We start from the raw sequence: 23,190 nt of genomic DNA, 5'->3' as shown, positions 1-23,190 counted from the left end.
CCTGACCCCATTACAAAACTGCCCAGCCTGTTCTTTGCATGTGCCTTCAGCTAGTCATGCTGGACTTAGCTATGTCTGCATTTCAGAGGAGAGCTGTCAGTTGCATGGTCAACTTGTTTATTGTTACCAGGACTTTTTGATCACCATAGCTCATTATTTGATTTGTTTTCATGTAAACACATAAAATGTGGTGTCTTTTTAGAATATCTTTTGTTAAGTAACTAGGCATGGAAAAATAAATGTTACTGTTTCTTGTTAGCTACAAAACACATAACCACTAAACACATTTGCTGTTGGCATGCTGCAGCTGGGGACAGTGGACATTGCGGTAAGTGGAAAGAACAGGGGCTCCACTTGGTCTCAGATAATCCGTGTCCATGAGAGCACTGCTTCCATCAAGCCCCACACAGGCTACAGCATGACTGCAGGTCTCAGTATCTCAGAGGAGCTGCTCCAAGTTACTGCCCTCAGACCCTTCACCCTTTATTTCTTCAGACCTTGACCTTGAAGAGTCCTGGGCCTCTCATTAGCTACCAGTGTCATTTTCTGATGAAACAAGAACACAAACAAAATGAAGACACAACAGTTCTTGCAGTTCACTTGATTCCCACAAAAATCCCTTAGCGATGTTGCTATTTTCATCTGTGTATTAGAGATGAGGACTCCAAACCCCAACTTTCTTTGATTCCAACCTGCCCTTCCCACCACATCACACCACATCTTTTGATTAGGAAAGCATGGAGATGCACTTTGGGTTTTGTTGTTGTTGTTAATGTTTCCTTTATCAACCCACAGCATTTCAGTCCTCACTGGCATCTGAGAACTGAATGTCTGAACAAATATAATTTACCAGTAGCTGCCACAGCAAATCAATAACCTGTTTAATAGCAGGAAATTGTGTTAGTGAACATAACATCTCATTCCGTTAATCAGTCATCACATTCATTATATGTTGGAGCTGTTCTACATTGTGTGGTTTTTGTCTCACAAGAATGAATGCAAGCATAAAAGAAATGGGTGTTAAATGTTGTATGTTTAATATTATGTATGCACTACTACCAACTGCTATGAGATTGCATGAATTTATGGATATCATAATCTTGCCTGGAATATGAAATGCATGCAGAATGGAGATATATGTGTATATGTAACTGTCATTCCTGTAGAAATGCTTAGAAAAGTACAAAGAGATATGCTCCCAAAGAAAAAATTACTTTTTTTAAGTCTCAAAAGTTTTAAATTGAGGTTAAAACTAAATTCTATTTATAAAGTAAACACCGAACCAGTTCTTGCTTATTTGCAGTGTAATTGTGTACAAACTACCATACCTGTTGTCGATCCTTTCTGTGCTGAATCCAGGGAGGGTGTGCCTACCTGTACAGTGAGACTGAGTTCAAATGAATGCAAACAGAGAGATTAAATAAAGCTCATATTTTCAATAAGTGAAGAATATATTGCTATGCTCCTACTCGCTGAAAACATTTTGTCTATTGAAATATAATAAACAGTTTCATCAAAGTATTTGCCCAAGTGGAGTGGAAGAAATTGCTTGAAATGGAATAATCATGCCTCTGTTGTCCACAGTCAGAAGCTAAGTTTTAAGGAACGGGTACGCATGGCTAGCCCGAGGGGCCAGAGTATTAAGAGCAGACAAGCTTCAGTAGGTGACAGGAGGTCCCCAAGCACCGACATCACAGCCGAGGGCAGCCCCACCAAAGTGCAGAAGAGCTGGAGCTTCAATGACCGAACCCGCTTCCGGCCCTCGCTGCGCCTCAAAAGTTCTCAACCCAAACCAGTGATAGACGGTAAGCCCTGTTTTTCCATAACTATGTTTAATTGGATAGGCTATCGTGAACAAGATTATGAAGTAATTAATTCTCCATGGTACCACTTGAAGATAGAAGAAAACAACCCCAAGGAAAGAATTGTTTGTTTGTTTTATTGAAAATTTATTCATTGCCTTGGGCAAATGTACAGAACATAAGTTTGCTTTTGGGAGCAACTTTGGCAGCTAAATCTACATTTCAAAAAAATCAAACAAAATGTTGTTGCTTCTTCAGTCTTATCTACAACACAGTATTATTTCTCAGATAAAGTCCGTATCAAGATCAACGTGACTGTCCTTCTTATGTGTAGGTTATGTCTGACCAGCAAAGGTCCATGGCCCAAAGATGACCAGGTGCTCTGTGAATGTCTTGAGACACACTAAGAAGGGTAACAATACCTTTCTGGACAACAATGAAGGTGCTATTCCCTTTTCTACTTTGCTCTATTCACCAGTAAATCTGAGACCACTACTTATCTTCCTTAGAGGGCTTCCTGTTGAAAGTTCTTATCTAATGATAAGTAGAATTCAAGTTATTCTCCCAAGAGAAGCTAACCTATTTATCATACAATGTGTCGGAAGTTTACTTGCCAACACATTTTATTGAGTGCCATGTAATTTTCATGTTTATAAAACAGTTCTTTTTCATTTAAGATTAGCTTGGTTTTCCTTTTAAGTATGCCCCCCTGGGATCTTTTATACTGGGCAAAGAACCAAAGTCAAATAGCATCTTCCATTAATGCATAAAAACTGCAAAGGGGATCAGTCCTTCTGTTCTCATTCCCTAGTATAACCTGTATTTTCCCAGGCTCTGAAAGCCTGAGGGATAAAATTAACAACCAGGGGTCATAATCTCAGTGATCTCAGGCTCCCTGCAGTGAAATCCCTGGAACCTCAGCCCACGGGTTCCTTCCAGCTCATTCAGAGATCCCCAGGGATATTACTCCCACTCTCGAGCTACATGAGCCCCCTCTTTACACCTCTTCATTCTCCACAACTTCATGGGTGCCTTGCTCTCCAAGTAGATGCCTAGCTGCTGACCCAATGCGGCCCCTCCTGGTGGAGCTTGCAGCTCCAATCTTGGCTGCAGGACATGCTGATCCTGCCAGGCTTCCCTCCACCTGTCACTCTGCTAAGGTAGGAAATGCCCTCTCCACCAGCACTGGACACTCCCCCATCAAGCCTCTTAGTGTCCTGAGTCACTGGAGGCACAGATTTCCAGTGTCCTTTGGTTTCCACACTCTCCTCCCTAGGAATTTGGCTGAAAGCCCATGAACAGCTGAGTCAAGAGTTACCCGTTACAGGGCTTTATGTTGCACTCAAAATAGACTTTCTGAATATAAATGGACGCATCATTTCTGGAAGGCAATTTGGCAACATATATCAAAAGCCTGTTCATATGTCTAAGCTTGGATACATCCTACCCACCAAATTCCATTTCTAGGATATAATCGGTATAATGAAATAATATCAAACATTAGAAATGATGCTATAAATCAAAAGTTATTGACATGGAAAGATGATCATAAAAAAAGATTATTCCCTTTTGCTCTGTGTGTGTGTGTGTGTAAATTCATGTACTTACAGGAAAAAGTCTGGAAAGATTTACAATAATGTATGAACAATTACCTCAAGTAATAAGATCATAGTTATATTTTCTTTCTTCATCTTGTTCACTGTATTTCCTACTATTTCTAGAATGAACATGTAAAGCTTTTGCAAAAGAAAACAAATGATGATTTTCTATTAAAAAATTGGGCTGCCTTTTCACAATATCCTCTCTCCTTTCCTGACTCTAGGGGCCTTGGTCTAACACCTCTCCTTAGGCTGATTCCCACCCTTCTGCCAAGAGGTGGAAGGAGCACCTTGTCTTAGTTCCGGGGATCAGTTCTTGTTGAGTGTAGATGTGGATTGTCTGACAAAGTTTAACATACTGCAAATAGAGCTGTATTCAGCTCTAGGGTTGCCATAACAAAGTAGCACAACTGGGGTAGCTTAAACAACAGAAATCTATTTTCTCATGGTTCTGGAGGCTGGAAGTCCGAGAATCTCCTTGGCTTCTAGATGGCCACCTTCTCCCTGTGGCTTCACTTCATCTTCCCTCAATTCACATTTGTGCCCAGCTTTCTTCTTCTTATAAAGACACCAGTGATACTGCATGACAGCATACCCTAATGAGCTCATTTTAACTCAATTTTATCTTTAAAGACCCTATCTCCAAATAGAGTCACATTCTGAGGTACTAGGAGTGAGGGCTTCAACATCTGAATTTTGGAGGGACACAATTCAGCCCATAGCAGAACTCCTGCTCACCCGAATCATAGCATCCCTGGACAAGCCGGGGTGAGCCCATATCTCCAAACCCAACCTTGGATTCATACTGTGCTAGAAATGCATACATGACCCACAGTGGGTCCATACTCTTCCAAATGGGGGCTTCAAAAAATATTTGACTTTGTGCTATGAGGTCCTTATGGTTGGCTGAGCACATCTAAGTAAAAAAAGGATCTGGATTCTGAATATGGAAAATGAATTCTACTTGTATGTTTGGCCAGAGGGAAAGCATTTTTCAAAGACTCCTAGCGTCAGCACTATCCATCACAGTATTTCAGTTACTGCAAAGATGTCTCAGAGCTCAGACAGATACAAACAGAAGTCCTATTCTTTAACAAATAACAAATTGGAAAGGTCTCCTGCCATCCATTCTCTACATCATTTCATATAGGTATAGTTCTTTTTGGTTAAAAAGGAATTGCTTTTCCCAGTTGATGCCCATCTCAATTGGTTCTGAGTTCCCCAGATGACAGAGGGCCTGATTGCTGTTCTGTGGAAGTAGCTTTGTTGGCTGCCCACCTGCAGAAGATCATAACTCCTAACTCCTCATTTTATCCAATAGTTCAGAATCTTTCCCTCTGATTTAACTCAACCTTGGGACTTGGGGAAATGGAAGATTCTTTTTATAGAAAAAAAACTAAAGTAGCTATCAAATAAATGTAGACTTCAATTATACATTTTTATTTATACTGCCTCTTTGATTTTAAGTATATCTAAAAACCACTTGCTACCCATAGAAAATAATATATAATACCACAGCCAACTCCCAATTATTCCAGATCTATTTCCTCATTCACTTCTGGGGCTCTTTTCTTCTACTTCTCTCTTTCCTATACATATTTTAGGCATTTCGTTGTTCATAAACAGCTCAGGAAGAGTGGATGAATAATAGAAAGAATAATGAGAAGTCCAATTGGCCTTTAAGTTAATAACTAAATTACATTTGAAATGGACTTGTAACTAAATGATACTATCATAAAAAAAAAACAAAGGAAGTTTAGGGTTAATTCATAAGTTTTAATAATTCCTGCCAAATGTGATGCCCTTTACTACATATGGTATTGTTTTTATAATTTAATGACTCTTATAAAAGTTATTAAATATTGCATGTTGGGCTTTTTTGCTTTAGTTTTTTATGAAATTTACATAATTACACTTAAGAAGGGTATAATTGTCTTCCAATATTGCACACTCATGTATGCCAGAGAAGTGGAAAGTAATAGGCAGATGATGAAGCCAGAAATTAACAAATGGCAAAAGGAAGAAAGTAAACTATAATGGACTGGTGTGGTATAGCCATAGCAAATTTCTTTTTTTTTTTTCAAGATTTTATTTATTTATTCATGAGAGACAGAGGCAGAGACATAGACAGAGGGCGAAGCAGGATCCCACAAGAAGCCTGATGCAGAATTCAATCCCAGGACCCTGGGATCATGTCCTGAACCAAAGGCAGACGCTCAACCGCTGAGCCGCCCAGGCGTCCCCATAGCAAATTTGTTTTGACCAATATGATATTTATAGTATTTATAGTTTATAAATCCAATAATAAGAAATAGAAATTTTCCATTGGCCAACCAATAGTATTTGAGCCTCTTTGTATAATTTTTAAAAGTAAGTAGGATATGACATTTTTAGATTCCACATATAACTGCAATCATGCAGTTTTTTCTTTCTGTGTCTGGCTTATTTCACTTAGCGTAATGTCCTCCAGGTTTATTCATTTTGTTGCAAATGGCAGGATGTCGTTCTTTTTTAAGGATGAATAATATTCCATTATATAATTATACCACAATTTCATTTCACTCCGTATATATATGTCAAGTCATCGTATTGTACACTTTAAATATATGCAATTTTTATTTATTTTATTATTTCTTTTAGATTTTATTTATTTATTTGGGAGAGAGAGCATGAACACAAGCAGGAGGAGGGGCAGAGGGAATAGGGAGAAGCAGGCTCCCTGCTTAGCAGGGAGCCTGATGCAGGGCCCAATTCCAAGACCTGGAATCCCAGGATCTTGGGATCATGACTGAGCCAAAGGAAGATGCCTGACTAACTGAGCCACCCTGCAATTTTTATTTTTAAAGTAAAATTTTTTAAAATTAGGTAAGTTAGAAATAATATTTTTATCTCAACATATAAGATAACACTAAAAGTAACATTTATTGGATCTTCTCTGTGGCAGACAATGTTCTCAATGCTTTAGTTCTCTTATTTCATTACATTTTTCCAGTACCCCTATAAAGTAAGTTCATTATTATTCCCATTTTATGGATGAGGAAACTGAGACTTAATGCTGAATAACTTGCCCAGAACTAACAGATATAAGTCAGGGCACCACAGTACACACACAGGCAGCCTAATTTCACAGCCTTCTCTTTAGACGCACTCACAGAGGTGCCCCCAAATATCATATCAATCCCCCTTTAGGCCTCTTTCATTTCTTCATTTCTTCTTTTTCCCTGCCCCCCTGCCCCCCACGCACTTTCACCCTTCCATCTTCAGTTGGTTAGATCCCATTCTTGTAGAAAACATTTGCCTTTGTCACTGTCCCATCCTGACTCTCTCCTAATCCCCACTGCCAAACCTCTGAACTATAACATCTTCAAAGACTGCCAGAGGTGGAAGATTAGGCAAATTGAGGAAATGGCCTTTAGATGACCCTCTCTGTTTTGATCACGAATCTGGGAAGAGCCTCAGGATAATAACCATGCTGATGTGTGTCTGTTTACCCAGGGAGGGAGGCAAATGGTGAGGTCATCTGAGGCCAGTTTCAAGATGCAAAATTGAATGTCAGGAGATGGACAGCTATCAACAACAGAAAAGCAAATAGAGAGAATAGAAAGTGGCCAACTGCAAGGAATACCAAGCAGCCAACATCCACAAGAATGAAACTAATGTAGAGACAGGAGAAAGTCCAGATTTCTGGTGACAAGTCTGCAGTCAAGGAGAGCTATACTTGCTAGGACCTGCTGTACTTGGGAATGCCTTTCAGAATGGGACTGGGAGAATACAATAATCTTGCCAGAGAGGTGCCCCCACGTGCTTTGTATAAGCTGCATGTTTTAACATGTTTGACATTGCTTCTGCTTCAGGGGAACATATTGATTCTGCTGGACAATCCTCAGGGCTCATGCTAGCTGCTATGGGAGGCACATTCTCACCAGATGTTTTTGAGAAAGACTGGTACGACCCTGGGTACAGGAGATATATGGAGTTCATCTGAGCAGAGGCTGGATGGGCTGAAGATGTAGAATAATTTGCAATGGTGGCACGGGGGTGGAGGTGGGTGTACCTTGTGGCCAATTCTTTGTTCCAGGCACTGCTGGTATCTCTTCTTTCCACTTCTCTTACACATTCCTGTTTTCCTCCAGCCAGTATACCAGTTAGGATGCATTTGGCTGCAGGACACAAAAGAAACAGATTCAGATACCTTCAACAGTAAGTTTATCTTACCGTCTAAAAAGAAATTCAGAGGTAGGACAACTCCTGGCAACAAACATCGGGATCCTGACTTGACTTCTCTATGCTTCTCTTGGATCTTCTTTTGACTCTGCCTATCTCTGTGCCTACCTCCTCCTCAATGGCAGCAGCTCCAGGCATCTTATGTAGACACAACACTTTGAGAGGCAGAGAAGGGACCATCTTATGTTGGTATCTCTTGTTACAGTGAGGAAAACTATCCATTCAAATCTTAGTTAGTGGAAGTAGGTCTTATGCCTGAAATGAACCTTGGTAAGGAGAATGAGCATTGGCAGTCAGTAGTCAGGATCCAGCACCTGGATCTGGGGCCAGACTCCTCTGAAGCCCTTGGACCAAGCAGGAGAAAGGGAGATTGTAACTGGATAGATTTGAGGATTTATGTTGGGAAACTGGCTATTGGGAAAGCAACCTCTAGCAGTAACTGACACAGCCAAGAAATCATCTCTACTTTGTAAGGGTGAAAAGGAACAATGCCCTTAAGATGTTTTCTCTCAAACATTCTGTCTACATGTCATTTCTGTTCTCACAAGTATCTATGCTTTTTAAACATACAAGCCAGATTTAGAAATCTTTTTTTTTTCTCCTTTATCACATAATTTCCATGAGGCTGTGAACACAAACTGGCCTAACTCCTTAAATTTCAAAAGAAGCACAAAATGGGTAAAGGAAAATCTAGGGGAAAAATAAATGAATTCCCATTTAGATCACTTAAAGCCTCCCCACACACAATCAACCAGTACATTTCCTTCCTGTGGTTTTGACAGTATACTGAAGCAGTTGCCTTCCTCACCACCTCCTCAAGTGGCTTCCTTGGAGACTCCTCTTCCCTTTCAGGCTCATAATAACCAATGGGGTCTCACTTAAAGATAGCAAAAGAGTAGAAATGCAAAGCATGAGGTGATAGAAGCCTCAACTCCTCTTAAAGTGAGTAAGCCCATCGATCCCCTTCCTCTCTTCTTTAACTCCTATTTTCCAGGTCCCAGGCCCACAGTGTCCTAAAACCTGCTGGAGATTATCAGTATAAGATCAACAAGAGGGGTGCCTGAGTGGCTCAGGGTTCAGTGACTGCCTTTGGCTCAGGTTGTGAACCCAGGGTCTTGGGATGGAGACCTGCCTCAGGCTCTCTGCAGGGAACCTGCTTCTCCTTCTGCCTATGTCTCTGCCTTTCTCTGTGTGTCCCTCATGAATAAATAAATAAAATATTTTTAAAAATTGACAAAAATACTGGCAAAAAGGAAGCATTTTAGTACAGTGGTTTTGACAGTATACTGAGCTAACATAACAGACTTCTGCAACAATGGGATTTTTTTTTTCCAAGCAGTAGAAATCACAGGCTATCAAGCTTTTATATTTGACTAATTCATGCATATGAACCTTTCATCTTCTCCATATCCTCTTTTACACTTATTTTCCAATGGCATCTTCTTCCCTCATATTTTTCTCAGTCTCCCTAGTTGACATTTTCAGTATTTCCACAAAATGCCAACCATTGCACTGCACTTAACATTTTTCCTGATTTTCCATATTGATGGCCTAGCTTCAGCCAGACTTTGATTATAATTTTTCACAAAATATGATGTTTCCTGGCACTTTCTGAAATTACCTGATAATGACTTGCCTTGTGTTGACAGAAACAATTATTGTCAAAAGGGGATTCTATTAGGGCTTCCACTTAACCGGTTTGTTCACATCCCTGACATGGTATCCCTGACTGAGAAGCGTGCCCACTTCTGCAAGCTCTGTCTGTAACAAAACCTGAGGGGTTTCTTTCACAGTAGAACATAGTTCACTGTATACCCAACTTAATCGTTAGCATCCTTCTATGTAGAAGCCTACCGAGGGTATTCGGTAGGATTCTGAAACACACTTTCAGTCCTTCTTCACTAAGGAGTTGGTGAAGGGGTGACTGGGTGGCTTGGTGGTTGAGTATCTGCCTTTGGCTCAGGTCATGATCCGGGGGTCCTGGGATCGAGTCCCACATCAGAGTCCTGGCAGGGAGCCTGCTTCTCCCTCTGCCTATGTCTCTGCCTCTGTGTGTGTGTGTGTGTGTGTGTGTGTGTGTGTCTCGTGAATAAGTAAATAAAATCTTTTTAAAATTTTTAAAAAGAAGTTGGTGAAAACCGGTACCTGGAGAAATTTTCTCAATTCTGGCCCATAGGTTTTCTTTTTCCTTTAGTTGTCCTAGTTCGTTATCCATTCAGTCCATTATTCTTCATTCAAAGACACATCCTAGTCTTTTCTTGTGTGTCCTATATTGTTCCTGTTCCCCTAAGATCTGCTTATTTATTCCAATGCTTCTATTACTATGAGGGAGAGCAGTGGAGAGCAGAGGGAGACTTCTCAATCTCTGGTTATAGACTCTCAGTGACTAAATCCAGGCATATCAGGATCCCTGGGTGGTGCAGCGGTTTAGCGCCTGCCTTTGGCCCAGGGCGCGATCCTGGAGACCCGGGATCGAATCCCACGTCGGGCTCCCGGTGCATGGAGCCTGCTTCTCCCTCTGCCTGTGTCTCTGCCTCTCTCTCTCTCTCTCTCTCTCTCTCTGTGACTATCATAAATAAATAATTTAAAAAATTTAAAAAATAAAAAATAATAATAAATCCAGGCATATCTCAGAGACATTACAGATTGGGTTCTAGACCACCCAACAAAGCAAATATCACAATAAAGAGAGTCAAAGGAAATTCTTCGTTTTCCAGTGCATATAAAAGTTACATTTACACTATACTGCAATCTATTAAGTGTTCAAAAGTATTATGTCTTTAAAAAACAGTATACATATCTCAATTAAAAATACTTTATTGCTAAAAAATGTGAACCATCATCTTATCTTTCAGTGAATTATAATCATTCTGGCAGAGGATCTTGCTCGATGTTGATGGCTGCTGACTGTTCAGGGTGATGGTTACTGACAGTGAAGGAGGGGGCTCTGGCAAATACTTAAATAAGACAGCAATGAAGTTTACTGCATCAATTGACTCTTCCTTTCACAAATTATTTTTCTGTAGCGTGAGATACTGTTTGATAGCATTTTACCCACAGCAAAACTTTTTTCAAAATTTCAGTCAAAAAAAAATTTTCAGTCAATCCTCTCAAACTCTGCTGCTAGTTTTATTAACTATGTTTGTTTGTGCCATGTTCTAAATCCTTTGTTGTCATTTCCACAATCTTCACGGCATCTCCACCGTGAAGCATTTTAGTACATGTCAATCCTCTCAAACTCTGCTGCTAGTTTTATTCACTATGTTTGTTTGTGCCATGTTCTAAATCCTTTGTTGTCATTTCCACAATCTTCACGGCATCTCCACCAGGAGTAGATTCCTTCTCAAGAAACCACTCTCTTTGTTCATCCATAAGAAGCAGTTCCTCTTCTGTTCAAGTTTGAATAGCAATTGGATCACATCTTTAGGCTCCACTTCGAATTCTAGTTGTCTTGTTATTTCCACCACTCTTCCACTACTTCCTCCATGGAAGTCTTGAACCTTCAACTAGTAAAAAAAAAAAAAAATTCTGCAAAGGACAATAAAGCAAGTGTTCCTATATTTATCATATTTCTGGTAAGAGTTGCTTTTTCCAATACTTTTTGTGAGATGCCTGTTCCTAGTTTTTAATTACTGAAGAAATGGAACTGGAGTTCCCCCTGGCTTTCTGTTCTAATCCAAGTACTCTTTGTATTATAGAACAGAATTTCCATCCAGATTTCTCTAGGTTCTGCCCCAATGTTTGTTGTCACCCTCCCTATAATGGTTGGAAAATCATATTTAGTTCCTATTGGTGAGGAAAATATCTTCCTGCTTAAGTTATAAGCTATGAATGAATCCCAACTCCTTCCTTCCAGCAGATACTAAGCTGCCAAATGACCTATGAGTAAAACCTTAAATCATTTTTTTTTTTACTTCCACAGATCCAGGTCTTACAGAGAAACCCAGGGTTGTATACCAGAGCTCTGAATTTTGTTTCACCAACACATCAAAGTGTGCACATGTGTACATTGGTGCTTTAAAGTGAATTGGAATGCTGTATTAGTTATCTATTAATACATAACAATTTGCCCCCATACATGGCAGTTAAAAACAAGAGACACATAATCTCACAGTTTCCATGGTCAAGAATCCAGCAGCTTGGATGGATCATTCTGGCTCAGTCTCTTGTAGGGTTGCAGTCAAGCTTTTGCTGGCCACAAAAGTCATCTTAAAGCTCAACTGGGAAAGAATCTGTTTCCAGGCTCAGTTGAGCATTTGCTGGTAGACCTCCTTTCCTTGCCATATCAGCCATTATGTAGGCTGTCTAAATGTCCTTGTGACATGCATCTGGCTTTTCCCAAAGCTAGTAGTAATTCAACAGAGTCCATGCTCAAGAGAGGGAGAGAAAAAAATAAAATAAATAAATGAATAAATAAATAAATAAATAAATAAATAAATAAATAAAATTAAAATTAAAAAAAGAGGGAGAGAGTATCCAAGACAGAAGCTGCAATCTTTTATAACCTAACCTCAGAAGTGACATACCGTCACTTCTTCCATATACTAATGGTCATACAGACTAACCCTGGTACAGTGTGGAAGGGGACTACACCAGGGGAGGGAGAAGTCATTGGCAACTCTATTAGAGGTCAGCTCCCATAAATGTCTTTAAATTGGATATATCTTTCAAGTCGCAGAACCCACCACTCCCTCTTGTCTTTCTAGGAATTCCAACCACCAGCTCCCCATCTCTTTCAAATGTTTCCATTACCTTCCTGACTCCAAAGGTATTTGGGTTTGTGACCTCTAGACTAAACATTTCATGTCCAGTATCCTATGCATTATATTTCAAATACACACACACATACGCACAACCAATCACATCCTGATCCTCAACTTTGGTCACATTATAACTAGACTATTATATTCCATTCTTAGTGCAACCCTTCAAAAAGTAATATTAACAAAATATTGAGCATTCAATTAGTGGGACAAAAAAAAAAAAAAAAGAAAATGAGGGAGGAGGAAACCAGCTAGTCAGTAGCAAAACCACAGTGTTCTAATGTCTATTCCAGCACATTTTCTTTTAGAATGTTCAGTGCATCATCAGCTGCTTCAAGAGGCTAAAGAGATGTTCTTGGTCACTTCAAAGGGCAGAACCAGAACTAAGTGTGCAATACCAATTTTTACTTCAGTATCATGACAGGCTAGCAATTAGAGACTTCACACCAAAAGAAGGGGGTCCATCACTAAAAACCTTCAAAGCAAACTTGGATGATCAAAATTCAGGGATTTCTAGGCTCTTCAGGAGATGGAGCCAGACAACCACAAAGAAACATTCTTCCAAATCTAGGTTTCTATAGCCCTTCCTTATCCATTACCTTCTATCCTCCCGGGCAATTCCAAACTGAAAAGTGGAAGACAGGGGTGGGGAGAGTGGAGTAGATTGGTTGAGGCACACCAGGGACTCATTTTCTGCCCTTACCCTGGTCTCATCTTTCAGTGATTCGAAGCTCTTCCCACTGTTTCTTCCCTCTCACCAGTCCCACTCCCTAACTTCCCTTCTCACTGTCAGCTGCAAACTCTTAATATCCTGAAAAATGTGTCAAGAGTGCCCCACCTATCCTATGAGATGTCTGTGTGTGCTCCATAGTGGAGCATTCACAGAATTTGGATATGCTTCAACTGGCAGATTTCAACTCAAGTCAAGAGGTATTTGGGGGTCATTGCTCAGGGCTAGCATTTTCCTGGGCACCAAAATGGCAACATGAGTACACATGATGAGTGCTACCTCAAAGAACTTGCCATTTGCCTATAAATTTTACTGCCCAGCCCCCACCATTTACAATATTGATTGGCACCTGGAGGGCACAAAAGGCATCCTCCTCACTTTTCAGACTTCATGCCTTTCAGAAATAACCTGTGGATGACCTCTGAAATTCTCACAGAATAACCACAAAGTTGACCATTACACAAATCACAGGATTTAGCCCATTTTTAAGAGAAGCACTTTTCAGTTGCATGGTGATTTTTCATTCGTATATCTCAAATTATTTCCTTCAAAGGCACACTTAGTTGTCTGCTTCACAAAGAGAAACCAATATGACACAATTTTAAAATTATATTTAATCGCTTTCATGGGGTGCTCCAGTAGGTAAAGAAGAAAATAAAAGGTTAGAGGAAGGCCAGGTTTCTTTCTTTGCAATGGACAGCCAACACAGGAAAGAGACAAGCCAGTCAGGCTTCTTTTCTGCTGTCTGCAGTATGAAACACACTACATTGTTCCAAATTCCTTTTATTTTATTTTCAATGTCTAATTTTCCCCAGCTTTTCTTCTCTTGCCATCTTTTTCAACTGTTGCCATGTACAATGCGTAACAACAGTTCCTGGACTCCGAAAATAGAGAAACTTCACAAGAATATTGCCTGGGGAAAATTAACCTCTGTATCTCCAGTTACAAAGATTCATTTGCACATGAAACCCTTAATTCCCGCTGGTGAGAAATTTGCATTTTTCATTAATCTAATGCAGTAGCAACTAGTGTACCACATCATTCTGTTGGAGTCAGTGACTAATCTTTCCCAAATTGTTTTGAACCTGTGTTCCCATGATTTTGTGTTGTGGTTGAAAAATGTCATGACCTCATGTCTTTTTACATTTGTATCAGTTATCTGTTACAGCAAAACTTTTCCTTCCCCCCAGATTTAGTGTCTCAAAACAGCAACCATGTATTTAGCCTGCAGTGCTGTCGGGCAGTTCTTCTGTTCTTGGCTGGATTCACTGGTACATCTGTGATCAGCTATTGGGTTGCCTGGGGGGGTTGACTGTCCCAAGGAGGCCTCAGCTGGCCTGACTTATCTCTGCTCCATGTGGTCTCTCAGCCTCCAGCCGGTTGGTCTGGTTCACAACAATGTGGTGAGCTTCTAAGAGCAGTACAAGACCAACCTGCAAAGCCTATTGAGGCTCAGGCTAAACTCTGACAGATTAATGTCCACTGCATCCTGGCCAAAGCAAATCACAAGGACAGCCCAAATGCAAGGGGTAGAGATAGAGGCTCCACCTCTTAAGGTGAGGAACTATAAGTGTTGTGAGCAGTATGGCAATCTAATGCCCTAGTCATTGGTAGCTTATTCAGTTTCATTCTTTGAAATATGCTATTGGTTCTACGAACCAATGTGTTAGTGTATGATTCATTCTGTATTCCTCCCTGTAGTTTCCCTCATGTCTAGAGCCTAAGAAGGAAAGGGAAGGAAGACAGCATTGTTAGCACCTAAGATATGCCAGGCATTGACTAGGCATTTTCTGTTGGTTCATTCAATACCCACATAGCCATTTTGCAGATAAGGAAATCAAGATCTAGAAATTGCAATTAACTTGCCTGTGTAGTTCAGTGTAAATGCTGAAGCTAGGATTTGAAATTGCATTTAGATATAATTCCAAAGCTCTTCATATGTTCTACCTTACTGCTTAGCATGTTGTCTTTCACATAGGTCACATCACTGATAAATGAAGGAATCAAATATGATATAAATCAGTTATAAGTTTAGTGGTAGTCATATAATGTATTATCCTCTATTTCAATTAACATGGAAAACCTTCTCAAGCTATGCCCCTTTGGCACTGTATATACAACATATACTCTCCCCCATCCCTTCAAGTGTCAGTTAAGATAATGCACCAGTAATTACTTTTTTTTTTTTTTTTTTTTTTTTTTTTGTGAAAGCAACACTTAAACATTGCTATTTCTGGCCAACCTAGTCCAAGTGGTATCCAAAAGGTTTGCATATTGGCATTTCATGACAGCGTTACTGATAGCCTAATAAGAATTGAAAGTTGAGGGAAAAAATTACAGGATTTTGAATTCCCCAAAAGATTTGATTAATGAATAATGCAAACTTGTAGTTCTGCAGTTTGTCAAGCCATTGTAAACCATGACTACCTTGACTGAGGTCAAGTGTCTTTGAATATGATTCAAAATAGACAGATCTCATCCATTTGGAGATAGGATTAAATACATTAAGTCACTTTGTCTTTGATTCAGACTTGTTTCTCCCTATGGTAAAGTACCCGCTCTCTTAGTCTCAATCTCTTGTGATTTGACCTAGTTCAGTTATTTTCCTGAATGAGGAGACTGTCTGAGATGATGCTGTCTGGTGCATACCATTCACTATCCTAGTTATCTGTATGTAGTTGACCTTTGCTTTGCTATAATCACTTGCCTTTGCTAGGATTTTCCAAACATTTGTTCTAATGAAGGCAGTCCTGCTAGACTATGATTTACATTGCTTTGATTACAAACACTTTGATGATTTACTAGTAAAACTACAAAAGTCTACAGAAGTAGATTTCTGTGTGTATGAATTAAAAAAAAAAAAAAATGTTCTCACAAAACCAGGAGTTTTATGTCCTTGTTTTCAATTGGAAAAACTCATGGTGCCTTGAGTATGGTGAGTTCTCGAGGAAATTTTTTATGAAAATTGAATTAATCCAACAGTGGTTAGAAAAACCACTTTTGGAATAAAAACAAGTTTTGGACTAAAACAGAACTTGTTTCAAATCCTAGTTTCCACACTAGGTTGGATAAGATGAGGCAAGTGACTTAACCTCACCACACTTTATTGTCTCCTCCCTCCCCTCCCCCACCTCTCTCTGTAGCAGAAATAGTACCTCCGTAGTAGAGTGAGATATAATGTGTCTAAAATCCTTGTACAATGTCCACCACAGAGTAGGCACTCATTAAATTTAATGGAATATTATTATTTATTATTTCATTAATACCAATTTCTGCATTAATTTTAATCAGTTGAAGTCCTAGGCTTGAGTAATTTGCATGTTTTCATCTTCCTTTCTTCCAGTACTTGATGGCAATTCCTATTGATGGTAAATGGAAGTTTTAAAATTATATGTTCATATGAACTTTATTTCTTTCTACCTCAGACTGAATTTTAGGAGTCCTCTTCCTGAATAATTTATATAATCACAGAAAGATGAAGTTATCTTTATTATACCTCATACTATTACTATTCATCCAGGGGTCATTGCGTTTATTAAAGATGACAGAAATAGTTCATTTTGTTCAGGAAGAGAGGCACTGATTTACTATATGACAATACAGTGTAATAGTTGCTTAGAAAATATTTATTAGTGAGTGAATGATAGTGATCAGATAATGAACAAATAAATAATTTCATATTAGTTATTCAGGAGTCAACTCATTAAACCTCATTGATAAAAATTGCTTTAGGATTGCAAAAAGCCACCATACAAATGAGATGCATTACTGAAGCCTAGAGTGTGATATTATTAAAAGTGTTTATTGCTGAATCACTAAATACTGAGGTATTCAATAAAGTGGGTATTGAGTGATTTTTAAGAAGATAATGAAATTCCTGGGTTGCTTTATAGTTGCAATAATTTTAAAAGAACATATACTCCAGTGTTTCCATTTTGAATAAGGACAGTCAATATAGCAACATATGCAATTAAAAGGAAGAAAAGTATTTTTATATTTTTCCTTTTTAACTTATGGGCAGTTACTAAACCACTATTATAGTGTGATCAGCAATTTTAGCCAAAGAGACCATATTACTTGTTTTTGAAAACTCTCTGGTGCTTCTTATCATTACTCAAAACAGAAAGATTCCTTTTAATTAAGTGTCAGGAACTACTCCATGAGATTTTGCCAGCATTTCTGTTAGCCAGTAACTAAGATTAATTGACAATCCTTAATAGAGAACCTTAGAGAAACTCATATCATAATTAACATAATTTAAGATGCTGATAATGCATGAATTATCTACTCAATCAGTGTAAGTGGAATCTTCGATCTTAAAGAGAAAATGCTCAAGTGCAGTAGTATCTTACATAATAGATCCCTCATTAGTGTGAATTAGTATTTCTGGATGTTACTAATTAACAAGCCTCAAAACAAACACAATACAAACCAAATTCACCAAAGCACAAGAGTGCTGGTTACTGTAGTTGGTAAGCATGGTTACATAAATATATTGATTAAATCTCCCAGCAATGAAGTTTCCTATATTTGACAGGCACTGAGTGTAGTGTGTTTTACCTACCTTGGAACAATCAACTATGTACTGAAAGTTGAGATAAATAATATTTCAGGAAGCTACCGAGAATGTAGTTTGGGAAAGAGTAAGGAGATGGTGTTCTATTTCTGAGATGACTATAAGAAGGTACAGAACTTTAAAGAGAAATAAATAAGAGCACCTCTCATTTTCCCAGCCTTTAGGTATTTGAGCCGGCGCTGAACCTGCCAGTGCCCTCCCTTATACTCAGGGACTCACAGGAAGTAGGTCGTGGACCGTGTGCATTACCGTGTGCCACTTCATAAGAAAGCACATAAAAAGGAGGCAGGGGAAAGACCTCAGGACAAAAAAAAAAGAGTTTTTTATCTTCATGCTAAAGAGTAGTGGGTGATTTTTTTAAACATCTGAAATAGAAAAAAAAAAAAAAAAACATCTGAAATAGAATTGATGGAGAAGTTAAAAAAATAAATATTGAACAAGAGTGAAAAATGAGGATGTGCCCCAGGCAGGAAAGACTGTGCTTTTCAATCTATGGCAGAGTGCCATGAAATCAAATTAATGGGTTATGATTAGCATTTTTCTAATGAAATGAAACAAGGTGAGATGGGAAGGTAGAGGGTTAGATAGGCTGGAGAGGGTAGGACAGAATAGGAATTAGAACGTGTCACAAGGAGTAAGGGTCAGTGTTGTGTCGTGTCTTTTCAGGTTTTTTTCAAAGAAATTCTGTGTTGCCATAGTAATGCATATGCCTACTTTTAACAGTGAAATAATAAAGATTAACACAAAAGGAATCATGGACTTAATGTAAAGCATGAAACTAAACAACTTTTTTTAAAAAACATAAGAGAAGATCTTTAGGATTTGGAACCAAGCAAAAAGTTCTTAGATTTGACACCAAAAGCACTATTCATGACAGGAAAATTGATCTAGTGCACTTTGTCAAAACTGAAAACTTTTGCTCTGAGAACTCTCTTAAGAGGATGAAAGACAAGATGCAGAATGAGAGGAAATATTTGCAAACCACATGTCTACAAGACTAGTGTCTAGAATATATAAAGAACTCTTAAAACCCAATAGTTAGGGACGTCTGGGTGGCTCAGCAGTTGAGCATCTGCCTTTGGCTCAGGGCATGACCCTGGGTCCATAGATCGAGGCCCACATCAGGCTTTCTGCATAAAGCCTGCTTCTCCTTCTGCCTGTCTCTGTCTCTCTCTCTGTGTGTCTCTCATGAATAAATAAATAAAATCTTTAAAAAAAAAACAATAGTTAAAATAATTGAATTAGAAAATGAATTAGAAAGTTGGTAAAGGACATGAACAGACATTTCACCAAAGAGGATATACAATTAGCAAATAAGGTCATGAGAAGATATTTAATATCATTAGCCATTAGGGAAACACTCACTAAAATTTTAGGAAATATCAAAAAAAATTTTTTAAATAAAAAAAAATTTTAGGAAATATCACCACACACCTATCAGAATGGCTAAAATAAAAAACCAGTCACAGCACAAACTGCTGGGAGGATTGACCAAGCAACTGTACTTCTGGGCATTTTTCCCAAAAAATGAAAACGTATATTCATATAAAACCTCCAATGAATGTTCATTACAACTTTATTCACAATAACCAAAAAATGAAAACAACCTAGATATCCTTCAACAAGCTGTAGAATACTCTTCAGAAATGAAGGTGAACAAACTATTGGTATGCACAACCACTTGGATAAATCTTGAAGAAATTATACTGAGTAAAACAAAACAAACAAAAAAAAAACCCCAAAAGATCCCACACTATATGATTTTTATAACATTCTTGAAATGATAAAATTAATGGAGATCAGATTAGTGGTTGCCAGCGCTAATAGCTCTGGAATAGGAGGGAGAGGGTGTGGTGTAAAAGGACAATGTGAGGATTCTTTGTGGTGATGAAAATGTTCCCTATCTTCATTATATCAATGTTAATATCACCGTTGCAATATGGTACTATAGCTTTGCAAAATATTACCCTTGGGGGAATCTGAACAAAGGTACACAGGATCTCTGTATTATTTCCTACAACTACATGTGAATCTACAATTACAAATTTAAAGTTATGATTACAACTTATAAAATTGGAAAATTAAAATAAACTACTGTCAAATAATCTCAACCATTTATGAAAGACTGTGATGGCTCCCTGCTCAGAGCTTCCTCTCTACCCCCGGGGCCTCCATTCCAGAAGCAATTCTTTCTATTTTCTGGCTGTTTCTTCTGAGATTTATAAATTGCCATAGGTTTGATCGTGGGTGTGTAACTAACTTCTGGTTAATCAGTTAACTTCTGGTTAATCAGTTTTGAACATTATCTGTTTACTTCCAATTCTAGTAAATGAAGATTTAGCTCATATATATATATATATGAGCTAATATATATTTAATAAATAAATATATTATATATATATATACACATATATATTTCTCTTCTGCAGATCCTCCCATCCTTCTAATCAAGGTTTTGTAATTTTTTTTTTTTTTGGTTTTGCAGTTTTTTGATAAGTCAAACAAAATTCAGTGTCTACATGAGGTGTATACATTACATTGTACTACAGTTGTTTCTCACTTTTTACTTTCCCTGTAGTAAATAAATGCCCTTTTATAATTCTTCCACATCTTCCAGTAATCTATCAATAAAATTTCCCACAGGATCAATCTCATCAGGTAACTGATGGATTCCATTGTGACTTGGAGAATTCATCCTGGAATCCTCCAAGCCTCCATCCTCCTTTTAGCTATGCTCACTGTTCTCTAAGCCTCCTGCTGTGCAGCCATTATCTTTTGAATTTCTTTTGATCTTTTTCTAAATTGAATTCCTGGTTTATGCAGTCTCACGTTCGTGTCTTTCTTGATTCACTGTCATTTCAGATAGTAGAACTCTAATACTTTTTCAGGTAAAAAGATGGTATGATGACAGAAGGCATGATGCTGACAGCTGTCAGGATGCCTGTCCCTTGTCCTACCTGGACAGATGACTGTCTTAACCTGGTGTACTGTGATCACACAGGAGTTTTCCTTCACCATCATCTTGTGACTCCTCTTGTGTTTTCTGTGCCTGGGTCTTCCTCTTTCTTGGTTTACTTTCCTGTTTTGATGAGATACATCCAACAGTACATTCTTGAGAAAATGGAAGGAAAGCAAAAAAATATTTTGACTTTGCATGTCTGAAAATGGATTTTTTTCCATCCCCCATCCTATTTGATAGCTTGCTTGGTATAGAATTTTAGGCTGGAAATAATGCCCCTTTAGAATTTTAAAAACTTTGCACCCTTCTGTGCTTCTTTTCAGTATTGTTAAGTCCAAACCACTCTGATTTTTGTATGTGACCAGTTGTGTGTTGTTCTTTATCTTCAGTATAGCTTGTAGAATCCACTTTTTGTCCTTACTGTTCTGAATTTGATAATAATATATTTGGTATGGGTATATAGCCACTATAGTAGATTCTCAGGAGGCCATTCTAAACTGATGATTCATGATCTTCTATTCTAGAATATTTTATTGTTTGTTTTTAATAATCTTCTCCCTTCACTTTCTGTTTTCTCTTATGGAAATGCATAAGCTGTGCCTGTGGATTGGCCTTCTGTTTTTGTTCTTTCCTCTCTCATTTTCCACCTCTTTATCTTTTAGCTCTACTTTCTAGGGGTTCTGGGCAACTGTAGGAGTTTATGGCCCAACCTCTTACTGAGATTTTTATTTCGGCTGTCACCGCTAGGGTTCTTTATGGCTGTTGTTGTTTACTGTGTCCCTTTGTTCTAGTTTCCTACTTTTGTTTCATAGATAGTCTCTTACCTTATGTCTGTAAAGATATTAATGACATGATATTAATGTTATTGAAATTATTGATGATATTAATATTATTGACATTTTCTTCTTTGTTTCCTTCTAGTTTTTTTTGGCAAGGGTGACTGGAATTTCTAAACATATGGTTGGAGCTGATCACCTTTGATCTTCATCATGGGTTGGCCTGGGTTTGCCATTTCTTGGGGCATTTCTAGTGTCAATACCTTTAGCTCTTTTCTTGGGCTGATTACATTCTGCAGAGAACACCTATCCAAACTGCCCTCTGGAGGATAAAGGTCCTGCTGCCATTGTTATGATGGTGACGGGGCGCCAGTGGGCTTTCAAAGTTCAGGCTGTATGTGGTCACTGGACAGCCTGGTTTGGGGGTAATACTCCTTCAGCTGTGCTTGATGACCCCTTGTCCAAAGGCTTCCAGTCAGTCTCCTGCTGGAAAAGGAGAAGAGCATATGCCTGAGGATATGGGGTAGATTACACACACAACCTTCCTTATCTTAGTTATTCCCAGAGATACCTAGCACTGCCAATTCCTGAGCCTTTTGAGTTTTCTGAAGTGTAAATTTTGTTATTTCTCAGCTTTTCCCAGTGTTGGCATAGGGTTTTCTCTCTGGTATCAGCTAGTCAGTTACCTAACTTGTCCATCTGCTTTCCCACTTCCAAAATTATGTTGTTGCTGCCTCCTCTTCTGTTCCTTTTATGGGCTTATGTCTTTTTAAAAATAAGCTCATCACTATAGCTTTAGTGAGTTTTTGAGGGATCAAAATTAAACTTGTATGTTCAATCTACCATCTTAACCCTGAGGGGAATTTCTGTCTTAATTGTGTGTGTGTATGAATGTGTGTGTGCATGTGTGTGTGCATGCATGTGCTGGGTCATGTTAAATGTATTTCTTATTGTGGTTAGAAATAAAAAAAAATTGGAAGCTGCTAGGCAATGCCAACAACACAGTAGTTAAGTCCAGTTAAAGATTAGCTATAATTTCTCTTTATTATGAAAGTCTTCCATGGAGCTAAAGGAGTTTTAAAGGCAGGTAGGGCCATGTTTTCAGAATGTGCTATTCACAGGATACTCTAGATATAACTCTGTTTAGGAGTGGGGGAAAAAAGTAAGCTGCACTTCCTCTGGTAATGTATTTGAATGTACCTCTTCATTTCTGATGTGGGTACTAGGACTATTCTGGGTCCCAAATTTTCTGTTCCATGTCAAGAATGTCATAACACCAAAAAATAAAATACACAGCAAGCACAGCTAAATTATGTAATCTTCAATTGTGCTAGCAAGATTTGCTATATAAATTACATCTCTAGTTAAAAAAATACACAGAAAAATGCAATTACTTGTTCAAAATATTAAAGTTAGGGGCGCCTGGGTGGCTCAGTTAGTTAAGCATCTGCCTTTGGCTCAAGTCATGATCCCAAGGTCCTGAGTCATTGGGCTCCCTGCTCGGCAGAAAGCCTGCTTCTGCCTCTCCCTGTGCTTGCCACTCCCCCTACTTGTGCTCTCTCTGTCAAATAAATAAATAAAATCTTTAAAAATATATTAAAATTAGATTTTTTTTTTTTAGATTTTGTTTATATATTCATGAGAGACACAGAGAGAGAGGCAGAGACATAGGCAGAGGCAGAAGCAGGCCCCATGCAGCAAGGCCAACATGGGACTTGATCCCGGGTCTCCAGGATCATACCCCGGGCTGAAGGCAGTGCCA

At 38.5% G+C, this 23,190-nt stretch overlaps 1 protein-coding gene across 3 annotated transcripts in view; it reads left to right on the top strand.

Moving 5' to 3' along the window:
- The window catches only part of KCNQ5 (potassium voltage-gated channel subfamily Q member 5), a 496,689-nt gene that overhangs the window by 435,108 nt on the left and 38,391 nt on the right, over positions 1–23,190 (top strand). For all 3 annotated transcript variants that reach the window (XM_072832360.1, XM_072832358.1, XM_072832359.1), the window contains one exon: positions 1,585–1,805. In XM_072832360.1, coding sequence (XP_072688461.1) covers positions 1,585–1,805 — 221 coding nt within the window. The remainder of the gene's footprint in view (positions 1–1,584; positions 1,806–23,190) is intronic.

The sequence above is a fragment of the Canis lupus genome, chromosome 7 (assembly GCF_048164855.1).
Source record: "Canis lupus baileyi chromosome 7, mCanLup2.hap1, whole genome shotgun sequence".
Taxonomy (NCBI): domain Eukaryota; kingdom Metazoa; phylum Chordata; class Mammalia; order Carnivora; family Canidae; genus Canis; species Canis lupus.
Note: the sequence above shows the minus strand (reverse complement) of the source record. Positions and strands in the feature narration are given on the sequence as shown.